At 37.5% G+C, this 14,196-nt stretch overlaps 1 protein-coding gene across 2 annotated transcripts in view; it reads right to left on the bottom strand.

Moving 5' to 3' along the window:
• USP43 (ubiquitin specific peptidase 43) overlaps positions 1-4,421 on the bottom strand; it is a 162,082-nt gene extending 157,661 nt beyond the window's left edge. For both annotated transcript variants that reach the window (XM_056817514.1, XM_056817515.1), the window contains exon 1: positions 3,906-4,421. In XM_056817514.1, the coding sequence (XP_056673492.1) occupies positions 3,906-4,421 (516 nt within the window). The remainder of the gene's footprint in view (positions 1-3,905) is intronic.
• Positions 4,422-14,196: the final 9,775 nt, after the last annotated feature.

Genomic DNA, 14,196 nt, shown 5'->3' with positions numbered 1-14,196 from the left:
TGCTCTATCCACAGTGTTATCTAGAGGTCTCTGACACTAAATAATTTAAATATGCATATACTTAATGGAATCCTCTTACAAGTAACTTGTAAAGTAAAAAACATAAACCTCATTCCCTAATTGTTTCTGACCCTTTAAAGGTCTTTGTCATCTATAATTCCAATATAGTGTAAAAATGAACACATTCTCAATGACCACTGAGTCAGAAAGGATATGATTATATACAATGGTGGCAAAGATTTTACCTCAGGTAATCAGTCAAAACCATTTGTTAAGAACCTACTATGTTCAGGATACTGATGCTATAAGACAAAAATGAAACATTCTCTATTCTCAGGAGGTTTACATCCTACTAGGAGAATAAATAAAAAATAATCATAAAAAGGAGAGACTACCCACAAACATAACAGATGGAACCTAAAATATGCTTGAAGGGAGCCAGAGATTCAATAAGGTTATGACACATCCCAGATATAGGGAAACTCGTGAGCAAAAGTTTTAGCATGTACAGATATAATATGATGTACTAAGAACAGTTAGCAGGCCAATTTGCCTAGAACAGAACATCAGAAGGTTATAAGACCAGAAAACTGGTGGAAGCCAGCATTCACTCCCTCTTGAAATTTTTTTCTAGTTCATCATGCCTGACTTTTTGTGACCCCATTTGAGGTTTTGTTGGCAAAAGTACAGGATTGGTTGCCATTTCCTTTTCCAACTCATTTTTACAAATGAAGTACTGAGGCAAGTAGGGTTAAGTGATTTGCTCAGGGTCATGCAACTAGCAAATAAGTGTTTTAAGTTCAGGTTTGTAGCATCCCAAGCATATTCACATCTATGAAATATAAATGACTGTATGGCGACTGTGTGTCCAAGCATAAGGTTATACCAATGAGGCTTGTGAATGTAACCTTGAACTGGCCATGCTAAGACAAACTCATTAACATGCTCGGACTCAATTCCCCGGGAAAGCGAGGTTTGCAATGTACACGCCCAAAGGTGTTCCCTCTACCTTGCCACCCAATCTTAATTGTCTATACTTTGTGATGTGGTTACTACGTCCTTGGGAGTACCGCCCAAGCAGGACAGGAATAAAATCCAGAGGCAATCCCATGAACTTCCTCTTGGCTCTTGGCCTTTCTCCCTTCAATGGAGCTCCACTGGGCTCCTCAATGACTGTCTCTCTCTCCTCTTGACCTTCTCCTTCCCCGAGGCTGTAACCATCTCGGCCTGCATTTCCTATCTTAATCTCCTCCTCCGCCTTGTGTTCCTTTGTACTCATACTTTCCTATCAAAGGGAGTATCATAGGGATTGCCTGCCCTATCCAACCACTGACTTGTCCGTGTCTTTCATTTCCACCCTGGTTCTCGGTTCCTACCTCTCCTCCGGTCCCATCACAAAGGTGAGCCCCTTCCCTTGTGGGACCCTGCTGGTCAGGGAAGTCCATTAAGGAAAACCCCACAAGGTTTGAACTCCAGAAGGAATCTTCCAGATTTCAGGTACAGTACTCTATTCATTTGCACCACCGACCTGCCCTCCCTCTTGAAAATACTTTGTATTTACTTTAAGTACTATTCTCCTAAAAGGAGGAAAAAAAGCCTCTTGAGAATAATGAAATGTTTCACTTTTATTATTCACTTTATCTTATCACTATTTATCCTTAATGTCTTACACATATTAGGTGCTTAATAGATTTTTTTAAATTATTAATGGATGTTATTATTATTTTTTAAAATCTGCTTTGAAATTTGGCATGAAAATATCTTTGCTCTCAATGTATCTAATCTCATCCTTTGGTTTGCAGATCATCAAGTTTGGGTTTATTTTTACATTATATTGGGTTTTGTATTTTAGAAGATAAAAACAAAGAATTAGGGAATGAGCGTTAGTTTTCTTCCTCTAGGCCAGTGACCTTTTAGAACCCTGCCAGACCAAGTGCCCTCCCCAACCCCACCTAGTGCCAGGCACACCCTGCCCACCCCCTTACCCCACACAGGGGAGGGAGAAAGAGTTCCCATTGGGCTGCTGGGAGAAGGGGTGGATGAAGTGAGAAATGTTCTCAGCTAGTGTAGAAAAGGGCTTGAAGGGAGCAGCTCCACCTGAGTCCCTATGCCTTTCTAATAATGAACTCTAGGGAGCAGTGAGGAAGGGGTGGGGAAAGTGGCCACATCCCCACAGAGAGCACTCTGTATGCCATCTTTGGTACCCTTACCATAGGTTCACCATCACTGTTCTAGGCACTTATTCCAAATTACTTCTTTTTTTCTCTTGAAAGCCTTTCTAACAACTCTACTTCATGCCCCTTCCTCTACCCCCAGAGTCCCATCCTCTTCCCTAAGCATCACTAGCCCACCAAAGTAGTAAATAATAAGTCATTCTCTTGGTGTTCATTACCATATCTATAACTATTACATTAATTTTCCTCCAACTATTGACTTACATGAAAATTATGAGTTCAAAATGAGTGGGAAGGGGGGAGAGAAATTGTTAAACCTTGGCTAATTAAGGGCCTTGATAAAAACTTCTGAACAGTCCCTTGCTTTCATTGTACTCTAGTCAAAAATCAGGATTCACTTTAAAGGAAATGCTGATAAAAGGTGCCAAGGGCACAGCCTTTAGGTCTCTGTTCTAACTCCAGTAAATTAGGAACATTATCCATAGACTGACACCATAAGAAAATGATTTCTCTTACAAGAATGAATGACATTCTTGAGGCTTAACACAGAAAGGTTTGTTTTCTCCTGCTGAAACTAGAGAGGCTTTGATGTTTTTGCAAAGTTCATTTACCAGCCTATCAAAATAGCAAGAACAGCTATTCAGTTCTCTTTCCTATACAGTGAGAAGCAAACCATTTACTTGGTTAAAATCAAAGAACTTTAAAGCTGGACTAGTCTCCTATAGATTTCTCATTCCAACTGCAATTTTACAGATGAAGAAACTGAGGTCCCAGAAGGGGAAGTAATTTATTTACCCACAGCCAATTAAATTAATTAACTAATTAATTTAATTAATCAAAGAGCCTTCTGACTCAAAGATTAGATCTCCTTCAACTAAACTATGGTAATTTTTTTGACCAAATCTTGGTTTTAGCTTAACAAAGTTTGGTTCTTAACTCCTAACACTTCTTTTAGACTCAAGGTAATAACAATAATAAGAAACACGTTTACATCTCGTCTCAAAATTTCCAAAGCATGTTCTTTCCTACAACCATGTTTGGTGGTACTAGAAGTTATTTCTCAGAAAGGTTAAGTAATTTGCCCAAGGACATTCAGAGCCTAATTTTGAACTGCTGGATTTGGATTGTGGAGACTATTGGAACACTTCCTCTCTGTATGGCCTTGGGCAAGTAACTTAATTTAAGCCTTGGTTTCCTCCTCGGCAAAATAGGAAATACAATATCTGCTACAACAGGATAATTGGTGGTAGTTACCTCAAGGTTTTTGTGAGGCTCAAATAAAATAATCTAGGTAAAACATTTTGAACTTTAAAGCCCTGTTTGTAATTATCATTAGAAAATATACTGCATACCAGCTTTTCTTTACCACTGCCAGATAAAATTCATTCCCTACGTTTACAAAGTCAGAGTTGCATAGTTCTTGGACTCGGAAACGTATTTCCTCCTAACTTTAAATTCAGGCCTGACAAATCTCCCAAATCTGCCAAATCTAAAGAAATAAAGACTAATGGAAACTCGATCATAAATGAAAATCCTGGAAGTGAGAAAAATCGGCTCAGATCTAAAACAAGGTGTAGAGGAAGAAGGGAACGTGGCAAATCCTTTTCTGATTGCAGTATTTAAAAGAAAGACAAAGTAGTGTCTCGAGATCAGAAAATTAAGTAAGTACATTGCAAAGAGCACCACCCCAGCAGGAGCGCACCCTGCCAGCCCCTGCCCAGTCCTGCCCACCTTGAACTCCACCGAGAGGTGTGGGGTGTAGTCCTGTGTCCAGAGCGACCGCACCAGCCCTGCCAGCTGCTCCGTGACCTCCGCTCGGCCAGGCCATGCCTGGTAATGCCCTAACGCTAAGAACTCCGCCAGCAAGTCGGTATTACTGAGGCACTGCACCACCGCATTCATGAAGCAGGTGTTACCGTGGTTCTTCAAGCCCTGAGTGCCAGGGGGGCGCGCCTTGTCTCCAGGAGGGGGTTGGGGAAGGCGCGCGACCCCAGCCTCCCTGGAGACCTCGTTGGCTGACCTGGCTGAGTCCCCAAAGCCTTCGCTACTGTTGCTGCCACGGCCAGTACCGCTCTGATTCACGCCAGGTTGGGTCTCCGGTGAGGAGACCCCAGAGCTGGGGAGGACGCCCAGAACTCGGAGAAAGCGGCCGAGAAGACGGCGAAAGGAGCGGCGGCGACGGGGTGGAGCGGATGGCCCCCCACATGGCTGGACACAGGCCTCCCTGGCTGTTGTGGGGTCGGTCATTGCGCTCGTGGCCTGCGGCCTTCCCCAGATCCGTACCTAGCAAACCAGCGCCAGGGTGGGGCAGCTTCAGGCCAGAGAGCTGCGAGCCTACCTGCCGGCCTTGCTCGAGGTCAGGGGGTGAAGGACTTCTGCTACCTGTGGGGCAGGTGAGTGTGGGGCGGGGCCAGGCAGGGAGGAGCCATGTAGCCTCCGCCCTGCCCGGAGAATCTGATTGGGGATGGGAGGGGGAGGAAGAGACTCTCCAGAGGGTGCAGTGATTGGGACAAGTGATGCTGTAAGTGTCCCTTCCTTTTCTCCTCCACTTTTCACAAAAACAAGGCTGAATAAATAGTATGAGCAGCTCTTGGGAGGGAAAGAATACTAAGAGGAAAATTTGAGGTAATAAAAGGAAGCAATAGTGACCATTGATTTGTGAAGCTGACTGTACATAAACAAAACAAAACTTTAGTTGTAAACTTAATTCCTTTTCTCCATTGTTCTTTAGTTCCCGAAGGCACCAATGATATGTCCTCTTAGGACAACTCTGTATCCCAGAGATTTTGACCTGTTATTGTCTTCAAATATATATTTTTCATATCATCAGTTTTCTGATCTGGTTTTCAACTCACTTATTTGATATTGTTTCCATGTAGTTTTGTATGTTTTACTCGTGTTATTTAATTTCTTTTCACTGTGGTCTGAAAAGTCATCTCCTAGGCCACCACTCTAACTCTCAACTGGTTTATTATAGAAACTTCATAATGAATCTTCGTGTATTATATTTTCTTCACAGTATCCTCTATATGGCTGACAAAGTATATTAAGATGGATGATAGTGTGGAGAGAGTGCTGAACGTGTAGTGAAAACCTGGCTTCAAATCCTGCCTTGGACACTTACAAGCTGTGTGACTTTGAGTAATAACTTGATCCAAGGGTCCAGTCAGGTCAGCAAGTATTTATTAAGTATCTACTATGTTTCCATTACTTTGCTAAGTACTGAGGATACAAAAAGGAGGGAAAAAATATCATTGCTCTCAAGAGGCTCAAAGTCGACTGCTGGATACGATATGTAAACCAATACCTAAAAACAAGTTATATGGAGATAGCAGAGGGAAGGCACTAGGAGGATTGGCAACAGCTTCCTGTAGAGATGGGATATTATCTGAGACTTTTATGAATTGATTCAGTGGGAAGTCAGGAGTGCCAAGGAAACAATCTACATAGTAACTACAAAAATGAACAAACCAAAAAAAAAAATTATCAAAATTATCAAAATTGTAAAGACAAGTTTGGAGTCAAATGAAGGGATATGAAAGACATCCCCAACCTAATATTTCATAAAGGTATCCAGGGAAGCCAGGAGGCAGAGATGAGGAGAGAGAATTTCAGACATGAATTATAGTCACTTAAAATGCTTGTGGTATGGAGGCTTTTTTATTCAAAGATATTTTATTTTATTTTACCAATTACATATAATAATATTTTTCAACATAGATTTTCCAAAATTATAAGTTCCAAACCATCTCCCGTCCTTCCTTCCCTCCACCCATTCGGAGATGGTAAGCCATTTGATCTGGGCCATACATGTATTATCATGCAAAACACTTCCATATTGATCATCATTGCAAGAGTATACTCATACAAAACCAGAACCAAAAAATAAAACCATAAACTGATGTGAAAGACAATATGCTTTGATCTGCATTGGATTCCAACAGTTTTTTCTTTGGAGATAGATACCACTCCCCATTAAAAAAGTTCTTCATAATTGTCCCAGATCATTGCATTGCTGAAAGTAGCAAAGTCAGTTGATCCTTGTACAGTATTGATATTACTATGTACAATGTTCTCTCAGTTCTGCTTATTTTGCTCTGCAGTTCAAGTAAATCTTTCCGGCTTTTCTGAAATTATCCTGTTCATCATTTCTTATAACACAATAATATTCTATCACCAACATATACCACAATTTGTTTAGACATTCCCCAATTGGGGACAACCCAATTCTTTGCCACAAAAAGAGCTGCTATAAATATTTTTGTACAAATAACTCATTTCCTCTTTTTTATGATCTAGAATACAGAACTGGTCTTAGTATTACAGGATCAAGGGGCATGAACAATTTTATGGCTCTTTAGGCATAGTTCCAAATTGCCTTCCAGAATGATGGGATCAGTTCGTAACTCAGCAATGCATTAGTATCCCAAATTTGTGACATCCCCTCCAAGATTTATCACTTTCCTTTACTGTCATATTGGCCAATCTGATAGGTATGAGGTGGTACCTCAGAATTGTTTTAATTTTCATTTCTTTAATCAAGAGTGATTTAGAACATTTTTCATGCAATTGTTATTTTTCATCTGAAAATTGATTGTTCCTATCCTTTGACCATTTGCCAATTAGAGAATGACTTGTTTTATTGTAAATTTGTATTAGGTCTCTATAGATTTGAGAAAGTGGACCTTTATCAGAGAAATTTGTTACACCATTTTTTCCTGGTTGTTTCCTTTCTAATCTTGGTTACATTGGTTTTGTATGTACAAAAGTGTTTTATTTAATATAATCAAAATTATTTCTTTTAAATCTTATAATGCTCTCCCATTCTCTTGTTTGGTCATAAATTCTTCCTGGAGTTAGCCAGAGGATTTTATATTTGATCCTAAATGTAAAAAGGAGTCATCAGAATTTATTGACTAGGAAGGGGACATGTCCAGACCTTCACTTAAGAAAGATAAATTTGGCAGCTGATGAACTGAGTGGGGAGAGACTTGAAGTAGGAAACTCAACAAAAAGAGTATTTTAATAGTCCAGACCTGAGGTAAAAATTGGCAGAACTTGAGAATAAGAAATTGAAGATGCTTTAGGTTGGGAGCCTAACTGATTGGTAGGATAGAATCACTATCAACAGTAAGATGAAAGTTAGGAAAAGAGGAGGACTTGGGGGAGGGGAAGATAATTATTTCAAATTGGAACATTTTGAATTTAAGATGTATGTTGTTATTCAGTTGTTTACATCTTTATGGTTCCATTTGGAATTTTCTTAGCAAGGATACTAAAAAGGGTTGCCATTTCCTTCTCTAGCTCATTTTACAGATGAAGTACTAAGGCAAACTGAGTTAAATTAACTTGATTAGGGTCACAAAGTTAGCAAGTGTCTGAGTCTAGATTTGAACTCAGTTCTTCCTGACTCTAGACTTGGGGTTATTCACTATGCTGCTCCAAAATGTTTATGGAAACATCTAGTTTTAGAGGTTCATCAGGCAACTGAAGATGGGAGATATTAGAGAGATATTGGGACATTACAAGTAGATCTGAGAATCATCAGCAGAGATCATTGAATCCATGGGAACTGATGAGATGACCAAGAAAATATAGGGGGAGAAGAAAGCACAGAAGAAAGAAGAAAGGCCCTAGAGCAGGGGTCCCCAAACTTTTTACACAGGAGGCCAGTTCACTGTCCCGCAGATCATTGGAGGGCCGGACTATAAAAAAACTATGAACAAATTTATATACCACTGTCTGGGATAGCAGAAGCTGTAGCGCTGCCTGTGATGGGCCTGTCACACCTTGCACAGATTCATCACCACCGCCATTATACTGGGCAGCAGTATACACAGTGCGGAATCCCCTCCCTCAGATCACCACTCATCATGTTGACATCTTCCATTGTGCAGCCACATAATCCTTTTTGCGGTGCCTCATTCTCATTCAGTTATTCTCATAACAAGGTGCCACACACAGGATTATGTCACCAGAAGTAGTACTGTACATGAGCGATGCCACACTTTGTGGTACCATCACAAACAGTGCTCCTCTCACTGACCACCAATGAAAGAGGTGCCCCTTCAGGAAGTGTGGTAAGGCCAGATAAATGGCCTCAGGGGGTCACATGTGGCCTGCAGGCCAGTTTGGGGACCCCTGCCATAGAGGATACTCATTAATGGGCACCTCCTAGATGAAGAGCCAGAAAAAGAGATTGAGAAGGAATAATCAGACAGGAAAGAGCAGTGTGAAGGATGAAGAGAGGTCAAGACAAAAAGACTTTTGAGAAAAGTCCATGAGATTTAGCAATTAAGAGGTCATTGATAACTTTTGGAGTTTGAGTTGAGATGAAGACAAAAACCAGACTACAGAGAATTAAGACAATAAGAGAAGAGACATTGGTTGTTCATGACCTCACAGATTTTAGCTATAAAAAAAAAAAGAGAGAAAAATAGGGTGAAAATGGAAATAGACAGATCAAATGAGATTTTTTTTAAATTGGGGAGCTATAAACATATTTGTAAGCAACAAAGAAAAAACCAGGAGGCAAGAGTTGAATCGAGTGTGGGGATGATAGAGGGAGTAATCTACTGGAGGTGGTAAAATAAATGGGAGCACTTAAAAAGAAGAAAGACAACCTCTTCATATGAGATACGAATGAGGGTAGAGACAATAGTGGACAGCATCTGAAATGGAGAGGAATAGAGAAAGCTCTCATCTCAGAAAAGTATTTTAATTTTTTCAGTGAAATATAAGGAAAGATTCTTAGCTGAAAGGGTGGTAGGAGATGGTGCATTAGAAAGTTTGAAGGGATAAAAAGGTTTGAAAAAAACTGCTGTGATAAGTGGAAAAGTGAATCAGTTGGGGATGCTGAAAAAGGATTGTCTCCCTGCAGTGAGGGCCCAATTGAAATTGTGTAACATAATTGAGATTATGGAACATAAACTTATAGTAGATACCACCAGCATGTGATTTTTAATTGTAAAATGGAGACAGTATTAATACTTACATCAGAAGATTTTGTGAAGATCAAATGAACTAATAAAATGTAAAGTGACTTTGTAAATCCTAAAATGCTATATAAGTCTTAAAGTGTTATTATACTCCTATATTCCTAAAGTAAAAGACGGATTATATCACTTCCATACTTAGTAACTCCATTACTTTACTGTTACTTCCAGGAACAAACACAAACTGTTATTTGTTATTTAAAGCCCTTGGCAATCTGGCTCCAATATATACCCTTTTAGTTTAATCAGTTTTTATCTTTCCAGTCTTATTTGTTTCAAATTCTCTTTAGTTTAGCCAAAATGGCCTTTTTGCTTTTTCTAACACATGACATTCTATTTTCCATTACCATGCCATTTCACAGGCTACTTTTCATGCTTGGAATGCACTTCCTCCTTACCTCCACCTCTTAGAATTCCTGGTTTATTTCAAATCTTAGCTCAAGTGCCACTCCCTACCCAAAGCTTTTTCTGATTCCTTAGCTACCTCACCCTTGTATTCACTTTTTTTTAAAACCCTTATCTTTAGTCTTGGAATCAATACTGTGTATTGGTTTCAAGGCAGAAGAGTGGTAAAGCCAGGCAATGGGGGTTAAGTGACTTGACCAGGGTCACACAACTGGGAAGTGCCTGAGGCTAAATTTGAACCCAGGACCTCTGATTTCTAGTCCTGGCTCCCAATCCACTGAGCTACCCAGATGAACCCCTCCCCCATTCACTTTGAATATATTTTTGTATTTATTCCTATGTGGGCATTCACCCCCCCAACCCATATTGAATATAAACTCCTCAAGGACAAGTTTTAATTTTTGACTGTGTGTCCCCAATGCCTAGCAGAGTGCCTTGTAATAAATGTCTGATTAATTATATATATAAATTTTGCATCTTAAACATTTATATAGATTCTCTATGAGATCTTTATTTTTTGTATCCCAATAAATAAACCTGTTACTCAAAAAAAACTAAATTCTCCCATTTAGTTCTCCCCATCTATTTGTTAATTCCAATTTATTAGTTAAGAAATTCAGATTTCTTTGTTATTAATTTTTTTTGGTATGTCAACTTCTGATAAAAGAATATTGAAGTCTCATACCATTGTATTTTTCATTTCTACTTGTATTACATTGAATTTAACTACCAAATTGTTTAATGGCTATAGATATAAAATTTTTTACTTTCTCCTTTTACCCTTATGTAATGTCCTTCTTTCATTTGTTCTAATGTGAATTTCACCTTAATTACCATATTTATAGCTGATTTTTAATTGAAATTGCATTATACATTTATACCAATTTCTTAATTTTTTTGTACTAAATATATCTCCTATAAGCAACATAATGCTGTTTGGGTCTTTGATCTATCATGTAATTTTTTCTTTATATAGAAAGGAGAATTCAAATCATTCATATGTATTGTTATATAATAAATTTGATTTTTTTTTAATTCCTCTAATTTTCTTATTGTTCTTGATATTGTCCAGAGGAAACAAATTTGTCTTAACTATATATATCTATTTCAAATAGTAAATAAATCAAGTTCTGTTTCTGTTTTTCCAACTATTTCATTTCTTAAAAATCCTTTACCTTCTATCATAGGAAGGCAAGGGTGGCAAATGGGTTTAAGTGATCTGCCAAAGGTCACACAGATAAGAAGTATCTGAGGTCATATTTGAACTCAGATCCTTCCAACTCCAAGCCTGATGCTTTATCCACTGAGTCACCTTGCTGCTCTTTTTTGTTTTTGTTTTGTTTTTTAAAACCCTTACCTTCTATCCTAGACAGAAGGACAAAGGCCAGCAACTATTAATCCCATCTCTTTTCCTTCTTTAAAAATTATCTTTCATTTGTGTGAAATGCTTTTTTAAAATCATTAAATGTGGATATAACCCAAATGTCTAATAAGAGAATGGTTAAATAGTGGTACATTAATGAATGCAATTTAATATTGTAGTATAGTTAAAACTCAAGTAATTGGAATATAATACAATAGTAATGAATGATATAATAATATGAAGAAAACAGAGGCAAAACAACAGTATGGTTTATGGTATAACCATATAAGAAGAAAAAGTGAATAAGAATAAATATAAATTTATGAAATAATAAATCATGATAGACATTTAAAATAACTGAAAAGTTATGACAATTTAATACATTGAAATTATTTTAATGTAAACAGTTACAAAGCAAGTTTAACAAATTATATTGATATTTGAAATTTGTCATACTAATCATTAAAAATTATACATTGACTTCAAAAAATAAGTAAATTAGGTCGATCTATCTTCAGATATTTCTAGCATTATTTTGTGGAGCCAACTGTTACCCACCAAAGATTTTTTGTGAATGGGGAGTTAGTGGGGCCATAGAGTAGCAGGTAAAAAGCAGGGGTAAGGAAATAAGCATTACAAAAGTAATGCTAGAATACCAGAATCTGAGTTTGAAGAGATGTCTGATGCAATTTAAGCCATTTTATCCTAGAACAGGAATCTCTTTGTACTAGATCCCTTACAAATGGTTTTCCATAATTTACTAATAATAGAGAATAATAGTAATAGAGAACACACCACTTTCCAAGGAAAACCATTCTACTATTGGACAGCCTTAAGTTTTTCTTATTCAAACTAAAATCTGCCTCACCGAAATTTCTCTTGATTCAAGTTAAACACCATTATTTCCTTCAACTGATTCTCTTATGGTAGGTTATTTATTTCTCATGTCTTTCTAGTTGCTTTCCTCTAAACATGCTCTGGTTTGCCTATACTCTAATATTCCAATGGACTTGTGCCTGTTCATCCCTGTTTGACATACATCCATACCTTTGCATAAGCTCTTAGTAGCACTGAGCTTGCTACTCTTTTTGTTTTGCGTTGATATGAATGGATCACATGGGCATATATCATTCCTCATTTTTGCTATGTGACCAGCCCATCCTATCTTCCTTTTCAGCCATACATTTCTCTGATGGCATCCCTAATGCTTTTTTTTTTTTTTTAAACCCTTACTTTCTATCTTGGAATCAATACTGTATTCCAAGACTGAAGAGTATAAGGGTTAGGTGATGGGGTTGAGTGAATTGTCTAGGAATGCACAGCTAGTAAGTGCCTGAGGCCAAATTGTAACCTAAGACCTTCCATCTCTTGGCCAGGCCCTCAATCCACTAAGTCATCTAACTTAAATCTACCTAATACTTCTTATAATTCTCATTTGTAAAGTATTTCAACCTGCTCATGACTACCAGGCTAATTTCCATTGCCCTCTAACTGATCCTAATTTTTAAAAACTTTAGTTTTCCACAGTTCTCTGGCATGTAACATCATGAGAAATAGAGATAATTAGGGTCATAGATGGGAATAAGGAGTGCTACCCATCTCTATCCTTGATGAAGATTATTACTAAAGATATTAGTGAGCATGTCAAGGAATCATATTCCAGGCTTCAAACTCAGGCTCTTCCTAGGATTATTTTAGTAGATCTCTCTCTCTCTCTTTTTAAAAATATTTGTGTTGAAAACTCCAGTTCATCTTCCACTCAGCTATCTAAGTAATCTTCCTAAAGTACATTTCTATCCATGTCATCACCCCCTTTTCCAATAAATTTTGGTGACTCCCTATGTCCAGAAGGACTCTTGAAAGACATGAAATAAAAAGGTAGATGAGTATGGAGGCAAAAGTTTGCATATACTAGGAGACATACCATTTTGTTGGTTGATTTGCTAAGCTGTTGATTTGTTTCACAGCAGGATTCAGTGGAGAGGGCAGTAATATTTAGTAGTCAAGTGGTATTGTAAAAAGATCTTAACTTCTGTCTTAGAATCAATAGAAGAGTGTTAAGGGCTAGACAATGGGAGTTAAGTGACTTTCCAGGGTCACAAATCCAGGAAGTATCTGAGATCAGAATTGAAATCAAGTCCTTCTGACTCTAGGCCTGGCATTCTATCTACTGTGCTATCTAGCTGTCCCTTGATTAATTTTTTTTTAACTTCATAAATTTTAAAGGGTAATAAAGATGTGATCTAATAGCAATAAGTTTTAGAAATTTACCAAACATTTTCCTCACAATAAACTGATGAAGTAGATGTCCAAGTATTATCATTGCATTTTACATATAAGGAAATTCAGGCTCAAAAAGCTTAAATGACTTTTGAAAGGTTACACATGTATTAAATGTAAGATTCATTATTCATATCTGTTTTTTATTCCAAATCCATGTATATTTCTGTTCTTTATCTCACTGCTAAAAAAAGTACATATTCTTGAATAGCTAACACCCATCACTTTTACCATTGTTATTTTTAAAAATCAATGTTAGCCATACATATATGAATTCTTGATTATTCCACAACTGAAAAAACTTGGATTTCCCTCAAGTTAAATTTATAGATTTTGATGGAATTGGGTATGAAAGCTGAGCTAAAAGTTATCATTTACCTCAATCAATCAATCAATCAACATTTATTAAGGCCCTACTATACTGGGCACTGTGTTAAGCCAATGGGGGAAAAAAGGGAGACAAAAGACAGTTTCAACCTTCAAGGCATTTACAATCTGTTCATAGCTTTCTCCTGATTAATATTAATGGCATCAATGTCATGGCCAACAATTCCAATTGATGTAAACCAGATATTTCTTAAAAAAAATTTTATAGTATTTCCTATCGGTGGGTAAAAGTTCCTCCCTATAGCAACTGACATATTTACAATAGTTTCTAAAAATATCAAGAGGATGATTTTTGTACTCATGAAAAATGAATTATGATCCTAACAATTTGAGCAATGAATCCTGTTAGAATATATTGTTGAGTACCTGATGAAAAGTGAATAGGTAACAAGGAGACCTGAATTCTAATTCCAGCTCTATCAATAACTAATCTGTAAGGGGTAAACCTCAGTTTCATCCTATGTAAAACTGAGTGACAGCTAAACTTCTTACCAGTTGAAAAGTGTGTAATTGCAACCCAACTTATACCCACCTTGACATTGCATTTTAAAATTTAGAGAGGACTTTTTTCACAACACTGTGAATTAAGCAT

The sequence above is a fragment of the Monodelphis domestica genome, chromosome 2, assembly GCF_027887165.1.
Source record: "Monodelphis domestica isolate mMonDom1 chromosome 2, mMonDom1.pri, whole genome shotgun sequence".
Lineage (NCBI taxonomy): Eukaryota > Metazoa > Chordata > Mammalia > Didelphimorphia > Didelphidae > Monodelphis > Monodelphis domestica.
This window is presented reverse-complemented; position numbering and strand designations above follow the sequence as displayed.